General features: G+C 45.9%; 1 protein-coding gene across 2 annotated transcripts in view; it reads left to right on the forward strand.

Moving 5' to 3' along the window:
• The window catches only part of LOC120531990 (collagen alpha-1(III) chain-like), a 60,485-nt gene that overhangs the window by 27,250 nt on the left and 7,300 nt on the right, over positions 1-25,935 (forward strand). For both annotated transcript variants that reach the window (XM_039757932.1, XM_039757933.1), the window contains 34 exons: positions 2,782-2,835; positions 3,016-3,069; positions 3,182-3,226; positions 3,328-3,381; positions 3,477-3,521; positions 3,630-3,683; positions 3,778-3,876; positions 3,965-4,009; positions 4,094-4,192; positions 5,277-5,330; positions 5,523-5,630; positions 5,717-5,770; positions 5,885-5,983; positions 6,066-6,119; positions 6,985-7,083; positions 7,237-7,290; positions 7,387-7,440; positions 7,874-7,927; positions 8,018-8,071; positions 8,223-8,267; positions 10,693-10,791; positions 12,075-12,182; positions 12,654-12,707; positions 15,398-15,451; positions 15,535-15,588; positions 15,675-15,728; positions 18,504-18,611; positions 18,704-18,757; positions 18,840-18,893; positions 20,360-20,521; positions 20,671-20,778; positions 23,835-23,942; positions 24,241-24,294; positions 24,394-24,501. In XM_039757932.1, coding sequence (XP_039613866.1) covers positions 2,782-2,835; positions 3,016-3,069; positions 3,182-3,226; positions 3,328-3,381; positions 3,477-3,521; positions 3,630-3,683; positions 3,778-3,876; positions 3,965-4,009; positions 4,094-4,192; positions 5,277-5,330; positions 5,523-5,630; positions 5,717-5,770; positions 5,885-5,983; positions 6,066-6,119; positions 6,985-7,083; positions 7,237-7,290; positions 7,387-7,440; positions 7,874-7,927; positions 8,018-8,071; positions 8,223-8,267; positions 10,693-10,791; positions 12,075-12,182; positions 12,654-12,707; positions 15,398-15,451; positions 15,535-15,588; positions 15,675-15,728; positions 18,504-18,611; positions 18,704-18,757; positions 18,840-18,893; positions 20,360-20,521; positions 20,671-20,778; positions 23,835-23,942; positions 24,241-24,294; positions 24,394-24,501 — 2,457 coding nt within the window. The remainder of the gene's footprint in view (positions 1-2,781; positions 2,836-3,015; positions 3,070-3,181; positions 3,227-3,327; positions 3,382-3,476; positions 3,522-3,629; positions 3,684-3,777; positions 3,877-3,964; positions 4,010-4,093; positions 4,193-5,276; positions 5,331-5,522; positions 5,631-5,716; positions 5,771-5,884; positions 5,984-6,065; positions 6,120-6,984; positions 7,084-7,236; positions 7,291-7,386; positions 7,441-7,873; positions 7,928-8,017; positions 8,072-8,222; positions 8,268-10,692; positions 10,792-12,074; positions 12,183-12,653; positions 12,708-15,397; positions 15,452-15,534; positions 15,589-15,674; positions 15,729-18,503; positions 18,612-18,703; positions 18,758-18,839; positions 18,894-20,359; positions 20,522-20,670; positions 20,779-23,834; positions 23,943-24,240; positions 24,295-24,393; positions 24,502-25,935) is intronic.

Here is a 25,935-nt window from a genome sequence, read left to right on the forward strand (position 1 = left end):
GCGTCTTCTGGCTCCTAAGGGGACCCTGCGGTAACGGCCCTGTTGATTGGCTGTGGCGACTCTGACTCCGCCCCTCACCTGCTGCTGCTCAATGGAGGTTTAGTGCTGACAGCGACACTCTTTATGAGAATTGAAAAGGAGACGGCGCCACGCGTCACTGGTCACATTTAGACGAGCTCAAGGACGCTACATCAGGCGGCCCAAAAGCTGCCAAGGTACCCGCATTTAAGACCTCCGTCTTACATTTACAAAAATCCATGGGAGAAAACAAAAATCACAAGTAATTACACTGAAAAATACCACCGTACATCTCTGAAAGCGGCGCCCAGCTGTCCAAAAGGACAAGCGAGTGCCACAGGGGGCCTCATCTTAAAAAGAGATTGTCCTTTATGTGCATTTAGCGCCGGCAGTGCACTTCGGTGAGTTTGTGATGCTTACCGGGAATGTTCTGTACAAGAAGTAAGGGCTTTGCAAAATGTTGGGTTGTAAAAGCTGATAACCGTAATATCAATGCCTGCCATTGTGGTGCATGCGACACCCAAGAACGGGTCTACTGACGACACACACACACACACACACGTGCTGTACTAGCGCAATATAAATGTAACGAGCTGTTATTAATATTATTATTAATACAAACATGAACAAGTGACAAAGTCTTCTACTTATCGCCCTTTTGGCCTGAATTTCCGTGTGCAGCACAAGCACCAAAGTCTCAGTGTCGCGTGTTAATCGTCGTTCTGCTGTGCTGTTTAATATGAACTGGGCTCCGACTTTCTACGATGTGCTCCTTTACGCTGTTTCTGTAAGGCTGGACTTGCTGAATGTCACTTTTGTCTTGCCAAACTGTTTTTCTTTACACTCTGATAATAATAAAATAATTATAATACAGTACATTGTTCATATCGTGCCTTTCCCATGCCCATAAAGCTTCATAGAAATTAAGAAAGAAAGCTCAACAGGGCATTGGATGCGAATAACCTGAGCGTCAAACATTAAACAAAGATAAATGGAGGACACGCAAAACACTGACACAGAATAAAATATAAAACGCTACAAGAAAACCCTGAGCAAGTCGCGTCATTGGTGGTTCAAACAGAAATCACAGTAAACTGAACGAAGGGTCCGCATGTCCGGGGGCTCTGAACTTGTTGTTTCAGAGTCAGCTGATCGCGCTCGGTTTTCACTCCAAAGTCAGGGCGCTATAAAGCCAAAGGCTCCAGAGACGTGGGACCTCCCATCGGCTTACTGACGTCCATTGTGAGTAGCGTGGAGCCTCACAGCGAGGCCGACTAAGTTTAAATCTCAGAGGGAGAGGCGCCGCGAGGCCCGTTGCAGTTGCTAATCATCAATGCCAAGCTCTGTATTTGACTTTTGGTTTAAAGATGAAAGTGTCTTCATAGGCTGAACATCAGCAGAAAGCTGCAAACAAAGAGATGGCGCCGGACCCTTCTGTCATATTTGTTCACTGTTTGGAATTTTATCAGTCGGTTTGTGACATTTGACAGACAAATGAGCAGAGTACAGCTTTGCATGTAAGTTTTCTACTTGAGGAGATCCACCGTACATGAGAACATTTTATAAAATAAAATCTAAAGAAAGAGTGTAGTAAGCGTATTGACTTCATATCTTAATGATCACCATGTACTTGTGGCCTGCTGCCATACCTGTCAGTCTCGTGCCAGGCAGTGGACGGTGGGCCCCTTGTGTTTGGCGTCTGCAATAAGAACCACAAGCTGTGCTCTGCTTGGACTTTTTAGGATTTCTTTTTAAATTTTATAGGCGTGAGCAGATTAAATGTCGTTGAAATGTCGCTGCTTTATGAAGTGGAGTACACCATCTTTGACTAGGCACCAACTGCCTGATTGCTGTTATATTCTGCTCACAGCATGGGCAATGGAGGGTGTTTACTCATTTATTATACTCATTTAGTTTTTATTTGTTCTAAATGCTACTTTTACTGAGCCTACTTCTCTTAGTTTTCTCCCAGTAAGTTTGTGTCTGCGTTGTAACCCTTCCAGTTCAGTAGACTTTTTCCACCAGTGCACAAGTCAAGGCGCTATATAACCCAACCTCCGACACTCTCTGGCTGTAGACACTGCGACCCCCCAGCTCATCATTCAAAGCCCCCCTTTGACTCTCCTGAAGCCGTCCAGCTGTGTTTAGCTGAGCTCCAATCGGGACCGTTTACTGTACCTACGTTTACTAAGACTCTGTGAAGCGCCTTGAGCAGGGGAAAGGCGCTATATAAATAAAATGTATTATTATTAGTTTTACTAAGAGCCCTGATGGACACACCTAACTCGAGAAGCTCCTCTTGAAGTCACCATTTGATTTTCAGGCATCACGGTGGCACTGCTGTGACATTGCAGCTCTGTGCTCCCCTCTGGGCAATGCACTTGTGCCAACCTCACCAAGAATCAAGCGCCTTTGAGCCCATCTTGGCTCTAACTCTGGGATGACACTTTACATTTATTTGCTTTTCATTGCACTTTCTCATACTGTTTGGTTTGATTTGTAAGTTTCCTTGGAACAAGTCACCTGCTAAATAACCAGTAATAGCAGTAATGGCAGGTGGTAGCCCAGTCCCCAGGTGGGTTGTCTCCTTTGCCTTATCCTGTCCCCCTCAGCACTTATGGCCTTTAGCCTCAGGTTCATAATGGTGTCATTATGAAGTGAGGTGGCTTTAGTGACCACCCTGGGTCACCTCCCAGCTAACCCAGTGACTTCCAGTGATTCTTTACCCAACCCAATGACCAGTGCTCTCTTTTATTCCCCCAGGGCATGCAGGGCCCATCTGGCATGCCGGGATTTCCTGGAATGAAAGGCCATCGCGTAAGTTCACTTTTTTGACTGCTGCTGCACCGTTTGTGCCTTCACCAGCTCCTCCATTTATGTTCTTCTCTTTGTTTCAAGTCTCCTTCTCGTCATGTAATTCCTTTGTTGTCTTCTTTGAGCGGGTGGTCTCACTGTGGGTTGTATGTTCCCTTCTAATCATTTTTATTTTTATTTAAGGGTTTTAATGGAAGGGATGGAGCTCCAGGTGAAAATGGCGCCCCTGGGGCAAAGGCAGGTCCTTTTGTCCTTACTGTACTCAATCACGCAGTTGTCTTCACAGAATTGTGAAGCAAAGCTAAAGTCGACCGGTGCCCAGTCATTGACTTATCGCTCCTCTTTTTAGGGAGAAGCCGGTGGACCAGGAGAGAACGGTCAACCAGGCCTCATGGTAAGCGGATGTTCTTCACCCCCCGTGGCCAAAGGTCAGAGTGCACCTTCTGCTGGTGACCCCCGCTGTGGCCATCCAACGTTTTTGTTTTCTGCTTTCAGGGCCCACGTGGAGTTCCTGGTGAAAGAGGACGTCCTGGGAATTCCGGAAGCCCAGTAAGTGACCCTTTGGCTCCAGAAGCACCTTAGTTTTACAGATTAAAGCTGAGCTGAGGTGACCTCGATTCTCTCCTTCCATCTTTCCTTCTCAGGGTGCTCGTGGGAATGATGGCTCTCCCGGATCAGCTGGATCGCCTGTAAGGAAACTTCAGCTTTTCTTTAAAATAGAAGAGGGGCAGCGATTTGGCTCCCGGGGGTGAGGTGTAATTTTAATAACGCAGTCTTCTCTACTCTTCTGTTCTTAGGGTAACCCAGGACCCCCTGGTCCCCCTGGATTCCCCGGAGGTCCTGGACTTAAAGTAAGTCCACAGTGGTGACTTTGTACCTATTCCTTCTCCTTACCCCTCGTCCGCTCTCCTTTGACACATTTTCTGTCCTTCTTCTGTACCCCAGGGAGAAAATGGTGGTCCTGGAGCACGTGGCAATGATGGCACCCCCGGACAAAGAGGAGAACCAGGTCCCCCTGGCCAAGCTGGAGCTTCTGGCAATCCAGTAAATGTGCCTTGGTATTCTTTTCTCACAAGGGAGGCTCTCTTTTTTCCTTTGTAACCTTCTCCCTGCTTCTGTCGAACTCTTTTAGGGAAGTCCTGGCAGAGATGGAGCAATTGGTCCCAAGGGGGCAGCGGTCAGTACATCTTTCCTTCTGCTCATCCTCAAAGTAGTCAAACAGCTGCTTTACATGCTTTAATGGAAATCTTTCTATTTTCAGGGTGCACCAGGCATCCCAGGAGGCCCAGGACTGCAAGGAGGTCAGGGCCCACCAGGCCCTGCTGGCAGTAACGGTAGCCCCGGACAAAGAGGACCCCCGGTAGGCCTTCCCTCTTACAGACTTTGGGGGTGTGGAGTCCTGGGACACTAAATATCCAGACTGCTTAAATCGGATGTTACCTCACTGAAGAATTCCCAGTTCTTCCTCGCTCCTGTGTCCCTCTTCAGGCGAGGAATATTTATTAGAAAATTTGATATTCTGATTGGCTGGCTGTCAACATGATAAACAATAAAACTTTTTGATGTTGCTTAGTGCCTACTGGCATGTCTTCCTTTCCTAGGCTGTGAAGCCATTTAGCAACTTGCTGTCCCAGATGCCCACCTTTCTCAGGTTATAAAGTAATTGATAGCCATTGATAGGCATTGCCATGTCTTCCTCTTTTTGTCTGAACAGACAGCTCTTTTAAAAGTGAGGTACAACTGGGAAGAGGCCCTGTGTTTAATTACATCTTGTATTGTCTTGAGCAAAATATAAGGAAAATATAAACCAAAATTTTCAGATTTTGTACCCCAGAACAGTCGCCATCAAGCAAAAGTGAGACCTGACCAATGACAGCCATTAGGTGGTCTAGGTGCTCACCAATGTAACCTGAGATCTGAGAGACTTCATGTAGGGTCATTGTCATCAGTTGTGGCTCGTGGAGTTGGAATGGCGGCTCATGGCTTCACCGTTTTTATTCTCACACCTCCAAATTTTCACAGTTTGACAAAGGCAATGCTATTCTCGTCAGATCGTTTCTTTAATGCTTCCGTTTTTTTCTTGTGTAAATCAAATGTCAGCGGTTAGGGTTAGGGTGCAATCAGTTGCCCAGTTTTTGAAGAAATATGAACACAGGAATCCCCAGTCATAGACCTCCGTCGCAAACGTTGATAGCACCCAGTCTGCGCCAACCACAACCAACTTCGACTTCCAGTCATCCAATTCTGAGTTGTGGAATGGATTCCCAAGCCCATCCAACATGTCTGGTGCTGTCTGACTCGCACCTCAGGCACAGTGTAAATAGTCTTGTGCCCTGTTTTCTTAACATCTCCAGATTTATCACAGAGCCTTTGGCTGACTTCATCTGCTCCCTCGACTCCAAACTGAGATGCTGACTCCATGTTTCCTGTTCTTTGTTTGTTAGGGAGAAGCAGGAAAACCAGGTGGCAAAGGTGAACCCGGCACCAAAGGCGAGAATGTGAGTTTGCCAATCTTTTTTCATGCCATTTGGAAATGTGACTGCTGGAACGAGGAGGAGGGATGAGTATATGAGAGGCATGACCTTTGATCTGAGTGAAAGGCCCCTGTGCTGTTTCCAATGTTGATGTGACCCATTAAATTAGTGAACTGCTCTCAAGGCTCCCACTCACTATGGCTTCACCTCTCCCAGGGTGCCACCGGACCCCAAGGACCTCAGGGATTACCAGGATCAGATGGAGCAAAAGGACAGCCTGGAGAGCCTGGTGCATCTGGACAACCTGGGAATCCTGGAGAACGAGTAAGAATCTTTTCCGAGTTCTGTGTTCACATCGTCATTCCCAGTTCACGTTTCTCCATTTGCTCACTCATTGCCTCTCTTTATAGGGCTTACCAGGCATGCGAGGAGTGCCAGGTGGCAATGGCCTGCCAGGAGAGAAGGTATGACTGTGTGTCACCTTTGGTTTTGCAGTCTGCCTCAGTTGGGATGGGTGAAGGGGCTTCACTTGTGATGCTCAACAAATGTCACCTTTAACTGGTACCCATCTTCAACAGGGACCTCAGGGGCTGCGAGGAGAAGTGGGGCCAGCTGGTCCAAAGGGGCAGCCAGGTGAACCCGGACAGACTGGAACACCCGGATTTCCAGGACAAAGAGTGAGTGGCAATGGACCTGCCAAAGGCGAGACCCTCAGGTCAGACTTCTTAACCCATCTAGTGTCTTTGTTTCCTTCCGCAGGGCTTGCCAGGTTCTCCGGGACATGCAGGCGCTGATGGAAAAGCAGGCCAGCCGGTAAGCAGTGTGTCCGCAGTGTGCTGTGCTTCCTAAAGTGTGTCCCCGAGTGTGACATACAGACGTCAATTTGGTTGACATTAAACGGTGGACAATTTGAGCTGGAGGAAATAAATAACAATGGGCACCAGAGGCTGGTGATGTGTCGCTACATACGTGCGGGTAATAAGAGTCCTGTAATGATGAAATATCCAGTTGTAAATGGACATGTGCCCGCTCTCTTCTCTTTCTGCCTTGGTTTTCCTTGCGGCCTTTCAGTTCCTGGTTTCTGACTTGAGGCTCAGGAAAACACAGCTGGCAGGCAGTGCCAGTGCAACATGTGGCAAGAAACTGGTCACCATCAAGGGCACATGGCACGGAGTCATGGGCGGAATGGCCCACGAATCCATCACCTCCTGTAGAGAGAAATTGTATGCCTTGCTGGTAACTGTGGTGGGCTTCTCAGAAAGTCTAAAGGAGACTCTCTGGTGGACTCAAATGCAACAGCAAGAATGCCAAGAGTAGGCCTCGTCCATATAGCCAGCTGGTGCAGACCCATCAGTTGGATCACAAGCAGGTCAAGTGACTCACTCAGGGTCCCACAGCCTCAGAGTCTGAAGTCCAGAGACTTCCCCACTAAGCCACTCTGCTTGCCCTCATTTGTGAAACTGACCCCCGGATGTGTAACCTGAACTTTGATCACTGCTTTCTCCCACGCGCTGATGTCCAGCAACAATTCCCACCGTTTCTTCCTGTCTCGCGTCTTTTGCTGAATGCTGTCTGTCTGTCTGTCAGTGAACCTCAGGATGGAGACCACTAAAGTGAGCTGCTGCATAAAACTAACCTTTTGTCTCCCAAAAGCTCTTAAATGTCATTTTGTCCACAGGGTCCTCCTGGTGAAAGTGGCCGATCTGGACCTCCTGGCAACCTGGGTCCCCGAGGTCCTCCTGGTGTGATGGGCTTCCCTGGTCCCAGAGGGAATGATGTAAGCTTCTTTGTCATTTTGTCCTCAGTGACACCTCTACAGATGGTGGCTCTCTGAGCCTATCCAGCCTCTATGGGTGGCACAGTGGCCGCTGGGCATGCCACTTGCCAGCACTGTCTTTGAATTTGAGCTAACATAGCATTTGTCTTTCAGGGTGTTGCTGGGAAGCCAGGCGAGAGAGGACCCTCAGGGGCACCTGGCACACCAGTAAGTCTGGCCAGCTATTTGACATGGGGAAAGAGCGCAGAGGGGTGGTGGTCTGTCCCAAAATGAATGACTGCAATGTCCTTTTTTGTCTTGCAGGGGACAGATGGGAAAAATGGTGACCCTGGCCTTTCTGGAGGACCTGGCCCTGCGGTGAGTAGATTGGTGTTGTGGAGGTCTTAAGGCGATGCTGGTGCCACCTAGAAGCAGGAGCAGGGGGTATGAGTTTGAGGTCAGAGGGCGTTAAAGTCATTGACAGACTGGCAGGATGGCATGGGGGAATGAGGAGATGAAGCTGGCACAGAGGCAGATTGATGAAGTGGCAAAGAGGTGGAAATCCTGGCATTGAAACAGAAAAAGAACACGGGATTAAAGTGCTTCAGTTATAGGAGAATGAGAGCTGGCATAGGGACACTGAGCGAGTGAAGGTGCTGACACACTAAAGACAAGCAAAATGCCAACTGCACAGCGACTGCCTGGTGCAAAGGCAACCTTGGGATTGCTTCCCAGTTGTCTGTATCTTCACCCTCAGAGCCATGTCTGGACCCTCTGACCTTGACATTTCCTGCTCATTTACTTTCCACAGGGACCTGCTGGAGAAAGGGGACCTCCGGGCGGATCTGGCCCACCTGGATTCCAGGTAATATGACTATGCCGTGAGTGCCACTCTGCCATACTATGCTGGGAATGTCCTTTCACGTCCACTTTTTTTTCCCTTTGCCCACGTTAGGGATTGCCAGGCCCACCAGGACCCTCAGGAGAGGCTGGAAAATCAGGAGAAGCGGTGAGTTTTTGGATGAGGTGCTTGGTGTGGGAAAATGTGGGGTGAATGTGATGACAGCGTCACTGCACTCTGAGTTTGTCACGAGTCTCTTTAGGACTGCTGGGGCATGAGGGGCACACAAATAACCAAATAATCCTGTCTCTGTGTGTAGGGCCCACCTGGAGAGAATGGCCTTCCTGGAGGACCAGGTCCCAAGGTACGTCATGTCACGTTGCACCTTTTTTTGCTTTCCTTCCATTTTTTACTCACCTGGGTGATGGCTGAAGAGGAATTAAGGTTAGGCCGGTCATTCATGTCGAAAGCAAGCAGGACAGAAAAGGAGCTGGAAAGCAGAACAAGTGTGAATCGACTGCACGGGCAAACTTCCAAAAGTCACCCAGATCTACCACAGGTTGGCAGTGGCAGTAGGCGTGAGCATTGAGCTGGCAGCGGCCCTGTTGAGGTACTTAGTATGTAGCACTCTGTGTGTCGCTGAGGCACAAGGAGGACAGTAGTGGCACATACTCTAAATGGGGCACCAGTGGGCCCAGTGTGCTGGGTCTTCAACACGTCACCAGGTGTGTTTGTGTTGACCAGCTTAAGCTTTGTGTGTGTTGGTCCTTGGATTTCCTATTGTTTGGACCACAATCAGAAGAGCAGATGTTGGGGTGCTTCAGTCTTTACTCCAAGAAATCACAAATCATGAGGGCAGACATTTTAGACTGATGGTTGGCACACTGGACAGCTCTGCCATGCCATCTGGTCAGTCCTCAGATGGAAAATCAGCAGACCCACATGGTGTACATTTGGCATGAAGTCTGCTTGGCACGCTGACAAAGGTTCCTTTGGTGGTTCCTTCCAGGTCTGCCATTAAGGAGCCTTTTTGAAGTCCAAGTTAATAAGAGAGAATGTGACCAGGACGCTGGAGTCCATGGATGTGTTTTGTAGTCTTCAGCAATGGCGTCGTCTTGGGTGTAAGAAGAAGATGTGAACGTATTCGCGAGTGAACTCAGCATCAGGTGAAGCCAATAGTTGAAGAGACTTTCTAACGTGGCTCTTGACTTTCCTTATCTGTCTCTGACATGGAGATGATAGATGATGCTTGACATTCAAGAGATATGTGGCGTTACAAAGTGAAACTATTTCTGGAGCAGACATTAGACAGACGTGAGACACAAGCACATCGCCGACTGACTGAGTCAGAACTCAAGAAACACTCCAATTGCACCACAAAATCAGGAGAGTGTGAGATGAGGGAACTCGATCAACATCAGCAGTGCATACATGTTTGGTCACAGAAAGTGAGGCCAGCATGGACGTGACGAGGACATGGCAGCCACGTAGATGAACAGCTTTAAGTCACCAGAGATGTTTTCATAGGCAGGTTTGGAATCTTTTGGGCTCGGAAGTCTCCCTAAAGATGAGGTGGCAGTTCATGAGCACTCGCTGGGTGCCGAGTCTTTCTGAAGATTCATTTGATCTTATGTGCTGCTTTTAGGGGACCTCGGTGGGTTTACATGTATAATCCGAAGATGTCTTATGCAATGAATGTCTTTGCCTTCTTGTAATTCTTCACCTCGACGTTTTTATTTATTTATTTTTATTTCACGTGGTGTTACTGAGTGAACTTCTAAGGCTGGCATTAATACATTTCTTGTTTGCCATTGCTGTAATAAAAAGGCATTGCTTTTTCATCATGGATCTCAGGTTTACAGTCTCCATATTCTATTTAGTTTGGCTTTGGATTAAACATAAGACACGTCAAGGTCGATACTTAGCCCCTGAAGTTTTATCATAAAGCACACACTAATTAAATGGCCCGTAGCCTCAGAGGTGAACCTTCTGGAACCTTAAGCGTTATAAATGACAGCAAGTGACGCTACCCAGAATTCTACAACAAAATCCTGACTGATAGGCCAGACGTGCTGAGGTACCCCAGTCATCGGGTAGTCGTCAGACGTGAAGTCCATCAAGAAGAAAGGAGAATTGACACCACAGTCATGAAAAGAAATGGCCAATGCACACCAGAGTCGAGGTACGACGCCTGTCACTGCAAGAAGAAAGAAAAATAAATAAATTAGAAATTAGAAATTAGAAGTGAGTGAAAAAAAAATGAAATACCAAAAGTAGTAAAAAAGAACAAAATCAATAGGCACTTAAATAAAACCGACATACAAGTAACAAATAAAGTGGAGTCCTTAATTAAGAGTCCTTAAGAGTCTTCTGATTATCACATAAGTCCGATACTATGGTCAGACAGCCAGGGAGGACAGAAAAAATAAAAAACCTCAGCAGGGTTCAAGGCTAAAAGACCACCGAGCCCCACTGGGCATTCTACTTCTCATAAATTGTCCCCAATTTTCTTTTGAGGCAATGGCCTTGTTGACAGTCACTGCAGCATCAAGTGGCGGCTGTACAGGACTTGGATTAGGTGGTGGCTGTGGTGGTGCAAAGAAAACGAGACGTGAAGAAATGAATAAAGACAGCAAATCCAAGAAGTGTGTGATATTTCGACACACAGAGAATCTCTTAGAAGTTGAAATAAAATACCAGGCAGCTCTGAAAAGCCAACTTTAAACATTGACTTTCTGGGAGTTCAGTTCATGGCCCTCATTCTGCCCTCTCTGCTTTGTTTCTTACAGGGTGAGAATGGCGTCCCCGGTGAGCGAGGACTTCAGGGACCACCTGGACCACAAGGACAACGAGGAAACACAGGCCCACCTGGCCCGGATGGTGGAAAGGTGAGAACCGCAGGCCCAAAGCTTTCATTTCTAGTGCTGCTGGTGCACAGATAAAGTATCAGAAGAGATAGACATTTTTTTAAAGTGATTGGCCATTTTTCATCCTGACCAGTTTCACCTTGGCAGAAGCCAGGTAGACGCGTCACTTTGCCCACTTAGTCATACACAAGATCAAGTAGGACATCAATCCAATGTCTAACAGTGGCTGCTCTTGACAGGATTGGCCCTTTGCCTGTCCCCACAGGAGACAGAGGGTTATGGTCAGGGGACAATGTTACGAGTGGTGTCCAGCAGGGGTCAGTGCTGCTTCTCTTTTTAATATCCATGAACTATTTGAGAAGGACAATAAGCTGGTGGAGTTTGCAGATCCTACCAAACTAAGCGGAAGGGCAGATAATGGAGAATCATCAAGACTGCTACAGAGAGATGGCACTCAGGCCGGGCAGATCTGTGGCCGATGAAATTTAATGGAAGTAAATGGAAAGAATTACACATAGGAAGAAAATGTCTGAGATTTGAGGACGCAGTGGAAGTCCGCATTATGAGGCGGAGCTGAGGGTCATAGTGGACTTGTAACTAACTACATGGAGACCGGTGACAGACGTGATGTAGAACACTAAGAGGATGTTAGGTTATATAGCGCCCTGCCGTGTACAGCACAAGTCATAGGAGGTTATGCTTAAGTTATGTAACAAACTCGTCAGGCCGCACCTGGACAACTGTCTTCAGTTCTGAGCTCCATATTAAAAAAAAAGAGCGACTGGGCTGATTCTGGGACTAAGAGGTCCGAGCTACGAGGAGAGATTGAAGGAGCTGGCCTTTTCAGTTTAAGAAAATAAAGATTAAAATTAGAAATGAATTAGTCCAGTAGATTTCAATTGGCCTCTTCCCATCACAGCTTTTCTAATGCCATTCATCTTTATCTTTTAAAGCCCACCATTTGTGAGGCAGTGTGTGTTTAGGCAGGGTGACAGGCCCAGTCATAGTGAGCACACCTCGCCAGGGTTGCTGGCCCATCTGCACTACACCATCAAGTGGAACGTATTGTGCCAAGTCATTTTTAGAGCCCCTTTCTTAAGACCCTGCCAAGCGAAAGTCTTAACATCATGTGCCGGACTTCAGCACCCAGCTGCTCTCCCCTCCATGTCCGTGGTGATCGCCCACAATGTTCTTTTCAAATCACTTTGGCTCCCATGGTGTTTGTGTTCCAGAAACAACTGTGCTGTGTTTGCTTTGTCATCTGCTTAGTTTTCACATGTTTGCCTTTTCTGTTTTTAAAAAAGGGCATTCCAGGCCCCCCTGGTCCCACTGGACCATCTGGTGGCCCTGGACTGCAAGGGATGCCAGGAGAACGAGGTGGACCAGGAGCCCCAGGACTCAAAGGTGAAAAGGTTTGTATAACGTGCTGCCTCATCTCTTCCACCTCTTTGTTTCTTCCTCTTCCACTTCCTTCCCAATCTTTGCCACTCTTCTTTTCTTCCCTTCACTGCTACCATCAAATCACATGAAGGGAAGAGAAAATGTCACCTTTGCCAGTCACAGTGGTGGGCGTCTGAAGGATTCTGCTTCCTCCTGAAATTTCTTTGTCACTGGAAATTCCTTCCATGGCACATGCCACCGCACGAGGACAGGTGGAGGGACTCCGAAACCAGGAGACTCCCAGGTGCTTTGATCGCGTGCTGTGCCCTCCTGCTTGTGATTAATGGGGTTGGCCTTTCCTCCCTGCTTTCTTCTTCTGCTTCTTTATCTTCTTTTCTTGAAATGACATGAGTTGGCCTCAAACTAACAGTGTGTGGTGCCCCCTAACCAGCTCTCAATGCACACCTTTTAAGAATTTAACCCAAAGTTTTTTTTCTCTACAGGGAGACTCCGGCAGCCGAGGAGGTGATGGATCACCTGGAAAAGATGGCATGAGGGTGAGTGCTGTGGCCTGAGGTTTGTATGATTCAAAGTGCGAATGTGGGGCGATTTTACAGAATGAGGGGTGTCTGTTAGCGCCTTTTTATATTTGGAAATATGTAGTGGATGTGCGTTCCCTGGGAATGTGTGCTTTTGACATTGCAGTCCAACCTGAACCTCCCAAGTAAGCACGGCAGAGATTTTAAGACAAGATGACTGCTGGTGCAAAAGAAAGGAGCCGCTGCATTTACACCTAGAACCACTGGGGAAGCCATTGCGGCTGGACAACTGCGGGGTCTTTGACAATCACCAATCAGGCCAGAGGCCTCCCTCTTGGCGCTGGTGTGCTTTTCAGGTCATCCATAGGAAAAGCTTCACTGAATGTCGGAGCTCTTGACGGCCTCTTGGCTTGAGATGAGCCAATCGAATAAGAAGACCTGCTGACGTCACCGCACGTGACACCACACTGTCCAGTAGCTCTTATGAACCGTGGACAGCATTTAGTTCAGCAGAATGAATCCATTTGCACTCTTCAGCCATCTGCCTGACCATCCAGTCACCCCACTTAACCTTTAGAACTGATTTAAATCACCAACCAGAAACAGAAAACTAGAAAACGGGGCACAGCGACTGAGGAGACAAAAGGAGGAAATGAAACGTCAGTCAGTCAGTAACACGTCGAGTGAAAATCAGTAAATCAAACCTGTTACTGTAGCTTGAGTCAAATCCAGAACGTAAATCAGAAACACAATGGTTAATCACAACTGACCGCATTAGTCACACGCACGACTCTCCCTGAACTCGGCCGATGACCGATCTGCGGTGCTGACTGATATGCTGTTGAGGCATCGCTGTCACCCGACGTCACTCGACGTCACTTCTGTGAACGAGTCTCTCATTACCGGTGCCATCAAAATTCAATGTCAGTTCATTTCGACTGCGGCAGAACAACATTTCATAACAAAAGCAATCAGATATTTAGAGTTCCAATGTCCTGAAAACCACATCATTGTCACAATTATGTAATACCAAGTGGTGAAAACCGCCATCTGTTCTTCAAAAGATAAATAAACACGGAGCAGGAAATGAAGGAAAAAGGAGAGTCAAAAACCAAGCAAGAAAAGACACCTGAGCGTCTCGCCCAAACGTGGATCGTACCTTCAAAGCACAAGGACAAAGGCCTGCAAAGCTGAGAGACAAACGTTTAAACAAAATGGGGGCCGAGTGAGTTGATTTGAATCTTTTCACGAGACTACAGTTAGTATGACGTGTGTAGAACATGACGTGTCTCATACAGCATCTGCTGGTCCTGATTTGTACACCTGACCTGAGGTCGCCAGGGCACCAAATGGCGTTGTGGCAGAATGCAAAATAAAAATAAAAATTAAGAAAACCCGGAGAGTCTAGCAAACTTGAAAGATCGGCCGTGTAGACGTTCATGTTGAGGTCTTGTGAGAATCGATGTCACAAGAAGGCTAAAGTCAGCAAGCAGAATCCTTCAACTTCTCGTTCAAGAAGAGCTGCGTACCTCCTTCAAACGGATTCAAAATTCAAGCAAAGAACATTTACAGCTGAAATAAGATGGCACCACAGATTCATAAATTGGTGTGGCTGCAGGTCCTGGAAACAGTGAGAATGACATCACAACTAAAACACAATAAATAAAAAGATGGAGAACCTGCTCAAATACCAGAGGTCTCAAATGTCGGTAGGCCCGAGTGACGGCGAGTCAGCTTAAAATGGAGTCTGTGACATCACACGCTGCCACAAGAGGAACACGTCTGCCTCGGCTGCTGCTGCGGGTGTTATTGTCATACGATGGCAGGAGAGCCAAACACACAGTAAGCGGTGCGGTGCGGTGCGGCCAACACAATCGGACCACAAGGCCACAGCTGTTTAGAAATCACAGCAACCTTTAAAGTGAAGAAGGATGGCGGGGTTCAGAAGAGAACCGAGGTGACCGGGGGGCTGTTACGTTACTGACATCGTAAAGATTGTGATTTGTCCGTGAAATTAAGTAAATGGACATTGAAACTTCTATCTACGACAATACCTGAATTTTTTTATGAGATATGGAGAAACATTTCATTCATGTCTGAGACATTTTGAAGAAATGAATTAAAATCAGATTGTTTGTAAAACTAGAGAAGCTCGAGAGTGTGGGTTCTGTAAAATGACAATGTGACCTTTGAGATATTAAGTAAGTGACAGTAATTCAAAAACCAAATTGTGCCAAAATCAGCTCAGTCAGTGCCAAGGTTTATTGTATTAGCAACCAATTACAGAAAATGTACTAAAGACAAGTTAATGTACAAACTACACACAGAAACAGCATATGAGCGTCATCTCCATAACACTGATAATCAAGAAATCAGCTGAGAAGCTCAATCAGTCACTTCCAGAATCTCCCACCCCAGTTTGATATCCCAGCAGCAGATGCCACGTCACAAGGAGGAATGCGGCTGCAATTTCCCAAAAAGCATTTCCTCCTTTAAAACAAAATGATACGAATCTGACCAAATGCATGACTTAGATGACCACTTGCTGCTCGGAGCCTGAAGAGGAGTTTCACTGCCGTAAAATTCATATGGACGCATATGAGAAGTGCAGAACGGCCAAGTGAAGAATAAGCCAGGCGAGCTCTTAGCTCTTAAAGAGTTTGTGGGAAAGCTTAGCATTTCAAGAGTTTCTTTTGTCTTTTCTGCAGGGTCCTATAGGTCCCATTGGTCCTCCTGGTCCCATTGGCCCTTCTGGTGAGAAGGTGAGTTGAGATACAAAGCCAGGCTAAGCTGTGTGGCCGCCACATGATGGGCTCAGTTTTGATGCCGGACTTTTTTCTCTTAGGGTGAAGTAGGCCCTGCTGGTGGTCCCGGACCTGTTGGCGGTCGAGGCCCCCCTGTAAGTCTCACTCATATTGCTTCCAAGAGGATTGTCTCGTGTCCTTTTTTCTCCTCTTTTAAAATCTCTGACTTTGTCATCCTCAGGGAGAACGTGGAGAACCTGGATCTACTGGACAGCCTGGCTTCCCTGGAACACCGGTATGTTTAAAATTGAAGTGTTTTATGTAAACGGACCCCTGTTGTGGTGTCACATGCTTTCTCTTATCAACCTTCTGTCTAGTGCTAGATGGATTACTGCATTTGTGATCTCATTACAGTTTCTACAGTTCATTTTATTAAAGCTTTTCTTGTTATTTGTAATATAAAACGTGACTGTCCCATGGAGTATTGAAAGATACACCACCAGTGTAGTGCAGGACGTCACGACGAGCTGATCGCTAGACTGCCCGGTCCTGCCATAAGTGCTGCTGTCAGAGTATTTCGGTTTAACAGAGTATAAATCTGCATGCATCTCATAAATCATAAATATCTCTGCCCAAAAGATCTGATTCTCCCAGGGCTGAATATAACTAACGCTTTAAAAAAGAACACAAAGCAATTGTTTAACATATCAAACCAACCAAAAATCTTTACTTTTGACAGATGTTACTGTCTTGCATGTTGTATGAGCCTGCAAACTCTATGACTTCACATCCATGTCACATACTGTACGTGTTACACAGTAAAGTCTGATCTCGCTCAAAGCAGCCAATTACATGCATGGCCACGTTGCACTTCTTACAATACGTGTTGCCCTGGTGCCTCCTTTTCAATTGTCTGTTTCTAGACTTTCTCACATGTATCGTTAGTGTGTACTGTAGAGAGACAAGTCACCCGTTTGACGTCGTGCCATGCCACCACCACCCGCATGAAAACCGTCATGTCACCTCTTTTCATCTTCAGCCTGTGTCTCCTGTTCACCCTCACTGTGCCACAAGCTCCAATTCTCTTTCTCTGCAGCTCCATGAACAATTCTGGGCATGTCTAAAAAGTTTCCAAATGTACACAACATGACTCGAATGTTTGTAGCCCTGAAGCAGCTGCAGCACAACCTGACTTGTCAAAGGACAGTTCTCTCTTTGGAAGAAATACTTTCCTGTATATGTGATGACTTTCAGGCAGAAACCAGTGTTTGCATCTTGCAGTACAAAATCCGTTATGCCATACTTTGCGGGCTTGTCTGGCATATATTGGCATCACTTTTATTATATCATACTCGTAGATTCATGCACAGACAAATCACGGCCATGCTGATAAAATTGTTTCTATGTTGGCTCCACAATGTCAAGCAGGGGCTGAACTTTATACATGAGGTTATAGCCTGGCTCACCCCTTGGGATTTGCTTCTGGTTCTCACAGAAGTGAATAAAACTTTGCAGGAGCAGCACGTACCTATCATCACGTGGCATAACCTGTCCAAAGCCACCAGGGAACAAAACACATTTGGACCGATGCTGCCTGAAGTTATATCACCAGTCCAGTCCCATCTCTATTTGTAAGGACACAAAGCCCTTCATCTTGTCTTTTGTTGTGGGTTTTCACTTTGAAAAACGAGAATGTGGTGAAAAAAATTTCTCTGCCTACCTGTTTGTCTCGTCTGACAGTAGCTGAAAAGCGGCATCAGGAGAGAGCAGCCTGAAGTAGTCCAGCGGCTGGTAATCTGTCGTGTCCAACAGCAAGCCATGCTGTCTTGTGAAGTCCGGTAGCCAGTTTGGCTCCTATGGATCAATGCCTGGGTATTCCTCCCACACGAATCTTGCCGTAAGTGTGTCAGCTGCGCGAATGCAATCAGCTGGCAGTCAATCAGCTGGAGCAGCATCAGCTGGTGTCCGATCCACTGATACCGGCTTCTCACTCTCTTGCTCGATCTCCTGATCAATGTCAACAGAATCAGATTCTGAAAAATCAGAGTCTGACTCAGCGATAATGCGCAAAACATCGTCTGCTGAGTATTTTGCTTTCTGCATTCGCTTCGCTCCCTCATGAGATGTCGATGCCATCTTGTCTTGTTTACATTTCGTAACTCACGCACAAGCAAGGATTAGATGGCGAGTCAATGAGTCTAGCATTCCTCCAAGCAGAGAGAGAGAGAATGCTTGTGACGTGACAGTAGGTTTTGTCTCCATTAACAACTGATTGTCGCCCTCAACCCCTCCTGTCGACATAAGTCAACGTCCGCACTAAAAGAGTGAACTTACAACATCCCCAGAACTTATGACCTAGTGAGGCAGGAGCTTTGTGGCATTGTTTCGATTCCTGATATATTTTAGATAATTTTAATCTGGATTGTGTGTCCAGGGTGTAGTTTTCACCTGAATTAGATGAAAAACGAGCATCAGAAATTATCGAATTTCACGCCGTTCTAACATGAACTCTGTGGCAACTGAAAAAATAAGGTACTGCCAATACTCTCCTCCGCACCCGTTTGAGTGTTGATGAAGAATGAAGGACGTGAGGCAAATTCATTTTTACAAAGATCAGAACATGTCAATAGAAACATATGTGAGTGGTGGGGACTCCATACTGACAGAAGAGCTGTATCACCATCAACATCCCTTAAGGCTGAGATGGCAAATGGAACAAAGTCAATGCAATGGAGGAATGGCTGGAGTGCAGAGCTGTCCTGTGGTGGACCTGCAGGCAGATGCGTCTCCTCCTTCACAAGTTATCTGCATTGGTGTCACATTTGAGTGTGAGAATCACAATCTGGTTGCAGGTGAACAGATGATAATTACTTACGTCTGGAGTAAAGAGCAGACATTCTTCTTCTTTTCTCTCCACATCTGACCAGACAGGTGCAGTTGGCACACTTTCTGCTTCTTTCCATTGTCTCAAACTACTAACACCAATATATTTTCTTATCTGAGTCTCCTGCCAGGCACTGCCTGCTGCTTCTGACAAGGAGGGTTCTTTCTGTTCATTTCTTTAAAACAGGGGATAAATGGTGAGAATGGAGTAAAAGGAGAGAGAGGCCCCAGTGGAGAAAGTGGAGCACGAGGACCGCCAGGAAGTCCGGGACCATCTGGTGTCGCTGGGCCAGCGGTAATGTGTCCCTGGGGTTCATGGGAGTGCTGGTCTTTTCAAAAGTGTCTTTGCCCAGCAATGAGTGTTAATACATTTCTGGATTATTTCAGGGTCTTCCTGGTCCTGCTGGAGAGAAAGGCGGCAGTGGACCTCCTGGAGGCCTTGTATGTATTTCCTCTCTAGGTGGTGTGTGTGAGTTTGTCACTCTCTTCACACAGTCTTACTGTGCTTTGTTTTCCTTTCTAGGGACCCCCTGGCATGTCAGGTCCTCGTGGAGGCAATGGCCCACCCGGTCCAAATGTACGTAACAAGCCCTCCTCCTAATGCATGTAAAGAATAAAGCGCAGTGCGGTCATGGCGTCTCCAAAAAACTTGCAGACATGTTTAGTGGCAAATGTGCAAAATTTAGAGAAGAACATATCCATGTGGCAGAATCGAAGAGGGTCAGTATGATGATGATGATGGCCAAGCTTGTACTGTTGAGCAATTTACTAAAAGCATCATGGCGGTCTGAACTGCCTAATTAGCCACTCAAATCAGAGACATCGAGGGTCTCAGCATCCAGCACACAAGGCAGGAGATCAGTCCAAAGCTTAGGGGTCCAGGAGCTGAACAATTGTCCAGCCACAGCAGTCTTGTTAATCCCTCAAACTTTTAGAAAAGCAGCATCTTGTAATAATGACGTGAGCTCCGGCTGAAGCTGTTTAAGGCTTCTTATTTCAGAGCCTGGCGCTAAACTTAAGTGGGTGCCAACGTAGAGCCCTGAATGTAACATGGCAGTGACCTCGAATGAATTGAAAACGACAAACATAACCGTCTGATCTGAGCAGCCCCTCGGTGAATTCCGTTGTGCTTGAAACAAATTCATAAAGGAGCTTCCCTGCTTGGCCTCCATTTTCTGAGATTGCCAAGCTAGAATAAGCAGGCCTTGGGCAGAGCAGTAATGGAAGGGCAGCTCATTTTTAAAAAGCTGCATATTTTCCACACTAAATGGACCCCATTGTGCGCATTACTGGGCCTTCCTCACAGACAAAGGCGCTATATAGGAAGCCCTCCTCTTGCTGTTACCTGGCAGCTGCCTTTTCCTGATTTATGATTTCTGCAGATTTGCACACTCCAGACGCTGTGGAGATTCACTTCTGTTTTGGATACACCTTTAAGATTGTGATCATAATTGGCAAACTGGGCATCAGACCACCTGAACAGGCACAACGCACGCCTCACGGCATCACCACTAGAGATCCTTATTTAATTATTAAATGACAGATAGAATTCATGGAATTACTGGCGGACAAGCCTTCCAGACAGAAACTAAACAGCTTTCTTCATGTGACAATGACACACATCTTGCTGGCTATGAAACATTTTTGTGAAGCTTTTTGCAAAGCAAATCTCTAACATTTCTCTGTGAATGTAAGTTTGAGCGACTCGAAGGCTCATCACTGATGGTTTTATTGTCCAGACTTTTTGTGACTGCAGAGAAACCAAACAGATCTACAGCAGGTTTGTTTTAGTGGCCTTATGTTCAAGTTTGTACCCTGTGAGTAAGATAACCAAAGACCCTACCCCCATACACATTGTTCAGTCTGCCGCCTCTGATGCCAACTGGCAGCCACTAGGCACAGGTTTACTTTGCCCTGCAGTCTGTGTGTCATGAAGAATCAAATGTACCGGCACTGCACCTGAACACAGAGCAGGTGGCAGCGGAGCAGAAGTACGGCCATCTTCTTTACAATGACTTGCTGTTTTTCTTTCTTCTGTTAAAGGGAAACCCTGGCCCCCCTGGACCAGCAGGTAACATCGGTAAGCCAGGACCACCTGGACCTTCTGGCAATGCAGGGCCTCCTGGAGGACCTGGCTCATCTGGACCAAAAGGAGAAGCTGGTAATCCTGGAGAAAGGGGTGATGCTGGACCAAAAGGAGAGCCGGTAAGCGATGTTTCAGTAGTGGGGGCTCTTTGCTGTAGTGATAGGCCAGATGGACCTGCAGTAATGGCAGTTGGCCATCAAAGGGTGTTTCAGTCTTTTTCTTGCTAATGTTCTCTGGGTTTCTCACATTGTCTTTTCCTTTCTTACAGGGTCCACAAGGACCTGGTGGACCTCCCGGCCCCTCTGGGATTCTGGGACGTCCTGGACTGCCCGGCTCTAGAGGTCCTGTTGGCATTCAAGGCATAGCTGGCCCTCCGGTAAGTGAAGTGTTCTGGAGAATTCCGCCCTTGACTCTAATGAGGCATTTGCTGCCTTCTTTATGTGTAGTTCAAGCACTTTCCAAATGTGCCACCAAATATCATGACAGGGATGCGCATTTTGTCCTCTCTTAGGAGTTGGAGGAAAAGCATTTTATCATCCATCCATCCATGCATCCATCCATTATCCAACCCGCTATATCCTAACTACAGGGTCACGGGGGTCTGCTGGAGCCAATCCCAGCCAACACAGGGTGCAAGGCAAATTAGGAAATTATTCCTAACTTCACCATGATTTAATGTGAGCTTTCCAAACTTTCTAGCAGCTGCCAGAAGGTGGCAATCAGGCAGAGGTCTTCATCCCAGGAAAGGTGAATATTTCAGAAATGCTGGACAACAATGAACTCCTAATGAACGTGTAAAAGTACATCAATTTGACAGACAGGGAATAATACTCGTAATATTCTAATATTCTTGCACATTTTTCAATTGTGCCATCTAAATGGTGAAGCCATTTGCTGTCAGATGATATTAAAGTGAAGGCAGGTAGAAGGCAGCTTTACAATAGCAAGGCTTTGTGAATGTCACAACCGGACATTTCTTGAATTTTGAATGCCACTACAACACACAAGGCAATGCTCTGATCATACATTTGCCCACCATGCCACCCGTGGTAATGTTAAAGCAATCTGGATTCATGCCAGTTTGTATGCACCCGAACATTACTTCCTCAAATGTGGATGAGCACCAGTATGTCAGTCCCAACACACAGGTGGTCTTGGATGAAAACTGTCTTGTAGCAGCCAGCAGATTACCTGAAAATAGAGGGGTCCGGATAGATGATGTCACACAGTTCTGCTGAGCTCTGCATCCCACAAACCCCTGGGACATTTGTGTTACACTTTGCCAGCAGAAAAGGTCCTGTAAGGATAAAGAAAGCCACGCAGAAGGTTAGTGGGGATTATGGAGAAAGAAGCAAAATGAGACTGTGGCAGATGATCAGGGCACCGAAACAGTGAAAGAGACGTCAGAAACAGCGCAGGAGTCGTCTCAGCAAGGGTTACTTTACAAGACATTTATTTCCAATGGCCATTAGAGAGGGAAGTTTGGCTGTGGATCATTCATTGTTAAAAAATGGGCCTGAGGTTAAGCATATCGCTGTCCTAGTAAGGCTTTCATTGCAATTCTTCAGAGTAATTCACTTGACAAATACGGGCACAAATCTGTGCCACTGTTGTAACAAATACCTTTGTACATGTGCTGGGGGTTCATTTTTGGTTCTGAATTACCAGAAATCCATCCCTGTGGTTTATTTTTGGGTTTAAGGTGAATTGAATAAGTAATTCTGTGTTAGTGTCTTGTTTTCTATAGTCATGTGACTGCGACCGTCAAGGCCATCACGTCATCACATGTGACATACAAATACCATTGCTGTGCATTCGTTTCTTGTCCCTCGGTGGATTGTGTGTTTGTTAGTGTAGTTGGCTGAATTCTAAGTAGGCCGTCGTCTGAAGTTTGTCGTCTTTGCCAAGTTTCCAGTTCATGGTGTATTTTGCTCAGCCCGATTCTCTTCTACCTTATTTTGTTTATGGCTTCTGTCTGCTTTTGACAAATGTCTTGTCTGATGTTTATCAGCTCATGGTTATTTTTCTCACAAATATCTGTGGAGAGCTATTTGTGTCATTAACAGCTGCAACTAAAATTCAAAATATGCCAACCAAGAACCCAACCTTAAAGTCAAGACAACCACTAAACTGCAGGAAGTGCTGAATGAGCCTGATGACCACCAAAACTTGGATATTTGTCTCATTTTTCCTCAACATTGTCATTTTTATCTGTTCACTTTGTAAATTTTCTCGGTTTCCCTAAAATGTAATTTATAGTTTCACTTTCATTTTGTATTGGTATTGTGTCTGGGATATTTAAACCATATCTTCATCTTTATTTTCTGGGTATTATGCATATCAGTAGCCAGGATGTGATGGCCTGCTGAAAGACACTTTAGTAAGTGCAACATGGGATGTCACAAGCCAGACTCTGCTCAAGATTGTGCATATTTGATGAAAGTTGTTCCCCATGTGATCTTCAGAAAGACTTTTGAACATTAAAAGATTAGGAAGAATAAGATGACAACAGGCCACTTAATCCTTCTAAAATCACCTCAAGTCGAGGTTTGAAGTCCCTAAAGTCTTCCTGTCTGCCTCACTACTTGGTCACTGATTCCAGATGTCTGTGGTTCTCTTCCTAACGTTTGTGTGAAATTTACCCTTAACAAGTTTCCAACGGTGTCCCCTGATGAGCTCATTTTAAAGTCACTGTCTTGATCCACTGAATTAACTCCCTTCATAATTTTAAACACTTCACTCAGATCTTCTCTTCATCTCCTTTTGTTTAAACTGTAAAGGCTCAGCTCTTTGAATCTTTCTTCATCACTCATCCCCTGTAGCTCTGGAATCAGCTGATTTGCTCTTCTCTGGACCTTCTCTAGTGCTGTTATGTCTTTATGGAGACCCAACCTGCACCCAGGACTCCAGATGAGGCCTCACCAGTGTGTTATAAAGCTTGAGCAGATCTTCCTGTGATTTGTACTCCACACGTCAAGGCGTCAAACATGACAGTCTGTTAGCCTTCTTGATGGCTTCTGAACACTGGAAGTGTCCACTATGACTCATAAATCCTTCTTATAAGGTGGACTCTCAATTTTCAGATCCCCATTTTGTATTCAAACCTCACATTTTTCCTTCCTATGTGCAATTCCTTTCATTTACTGACATTAAATTTCCACAAGCCAGTCTGCTGTCCAAGTCCCACTGTGATGATTCAGTGGATTCTCGATTGTCTGCCCGTCCACCCAGTTTGGCATCATCTGCAAACTTAACCATGTGGCACCTTATCAAATGCCTTCTGAAAGTCCTCATCAATAATCTCATCTGCTCATCTCTGGTCGTATCCATTTGTTGCCTCCTCATAAAATTCCAGCCTGTTAGTAAAACACGACCACCCTCGTCTTTTCAACATGGGTTCTGAGTAATGAACTCTTTTAATGTCTTCTACAGGGACAAGATGGAAAGCCAGGAAGTGCCGGGAGTCAAGGAGAACGTGGCAGTCCAGGATCACCTGGACCCCCAGGAATGAGTGGACACGCTGGTGAACCTGGAAAAGATGTAAGTATCTAAGTCATTGGAGGTTGACCCCCAATGTAAGTGGATGGTCTGGTGGGAATGTGCTGGCCCCTTGCTCATGAAGCAGGACACGCAAATGCTCCACCTGTAGACTTTATGAAGATGGCTAACAGGTTTGATTCTTGAAGCTCAAAGCTTTCCCTCAGGACAGCTGCACACTTTTTTCAGGACTTTTTTTATGACGACTGTTTTGGCTGAACTTGAAAGTCTGTTTGTCTTGGGTTTGGGGCTAATGAAGGGTTAAAGCTTTGCCCTTTACGCCTCTCCTTGCCCTTTACAGGGTAGTCCAGGTGCAGAAGGTTCTCCCGGTAGAGACGGCTTCCCAGGACCAAAGGTACTTCACGCCATTTCAGTTCTTTAATACAGCAGAAGTGCTTTGGGTTTGAAGGACTCGGTGACCATAATAGTAACTGGAATTCTGTTCTGTCTTCAGGGAGACAAAGGTGAACCAGGAAATCCAGGAAACAATGGACCACCAGGACACCCAGGCCCCCCTGGACAACCAGGACAATTTGGAAAGAATGGCGAAAGAGGAGAAAATGTAATTTGAGTTTATTGCAGACTTCTTCTTCCTTTCTGTGTATCCAGGCGTCTCTTTTGGCCTTTCTGCTTTCATTTTAAATTGTTTCTTGCTTCCCATTTGCTGTTTTTTATATCACAGAATTGGATTCTATCAGTGATCTACAATTTTGTTTTTATTTTGAAGGAATTCATTGATTCTCACATTTTACTGCACTGCCATTTTGTTTTTTTATGGGCGCTGCTCATTCTGTGGTCTAATTGTCTGCTGTTGCTAACACTTTGGCACACGGAGGTGACTGGATGTGCATAACATGCGACGTGACTGTCACAACAGTGTGAAGGTCAGCGTTGGCACTTCTACATCATCTGACAAACCTTCTTGTGTATTCTCTTGAGATTTAGGGCTCTGGTTGTCAATCATTTTGATTTTAGTTGAGTGCCTTGACTTATTCAGGTCCTGCTATAGACTTTTCACCCATTTTTTCTACTGCATTTTATGTTCTGCTTCCTTATTCATGTCAACATTTGGGCAGAAGGACGGCTCACGGACAATACGTCTGTGCTGTAAGCTCAGGCTTCATTCACTTCTAGTTCAGTTTAAGTATTGCCACCTGATCCATTAACACATACTGTACATTTATGACTGCTCCACTCCACGTAGCCCAGACAGAAAATAATAACATATGCTGCAGAACTATTCAAATAGGAATAAATCATAAAATTATATTGAAGCCAATAGCTCAAATTCAATGTCTGTTCCTTGGTCAGCACAAGAAATGAACAGAAAAAATTATGATTCATCACAAAACAAATTAGATTAGATTTGATAAAGTGTATTAATACTGAGGAAGAAATGCAAATGCATAAAATAAATAAATAAATACATTTAAAGAGTATATTTAAGCTTTGAATGGACTGATAGCAGTGGGCAGAAAAGATCCCAGAGTTATGGTGGTGGAATGAGCCTGTGGCTTAAAGTGCTCCATACAGCGCCACCTAGAGGGGATTTTCCATGATGGCATCTAATTTTGCTGCCTCCCTCTTTTCCAAAAAGCTTCCAGTGTGTCCACAGTTCATCCTGCGAAGGTGCAGGCTTTCCTTGTAACTTTGTTTAGTCTTTGTGCTTCTTTTGAGCTCAAGCTGCTACCCCAGAAGACCACACTGGCTACTATGGACGGGCACAACACTTCCATCAGCATACTGCACACATCAGAACACCGGAGTCTCTTCAGGATGTCCAGTCCTCTCTGGCCCTTCTTGTCCAGTGTTTCAAAATAAGCAAAGTTTGCTCCAAGAGCACGTTTCTCCATCTCTTCTGTGCCGCATCTTTCGTGATTTCACAAATGTGAAGTCACATGCAAAATGACTTTCTGGAGGGATGTCACTAAACTGTATGTCAAAGGAAACTCTGCTGATGGACTCGTCACTGTTTGCTGATCCTGATTGTTATACA

Source organism: Polypterus senegalus, chromosome 6 (genome assembly GCF_016835505.1).
Source record: "Polypterus senegalus isolate Bchr_013 chromosome 6, ASM1683550v1, whole genome shotgun sequence".
In the NCBI taxonomy this organism is placed as follows: domain Eukaryota; kingdom Metazoa; phylum Chordata; class Cladistia; order Polypteriformes; family Polypteridae; genus Polypterus; species Polypterus senegalus.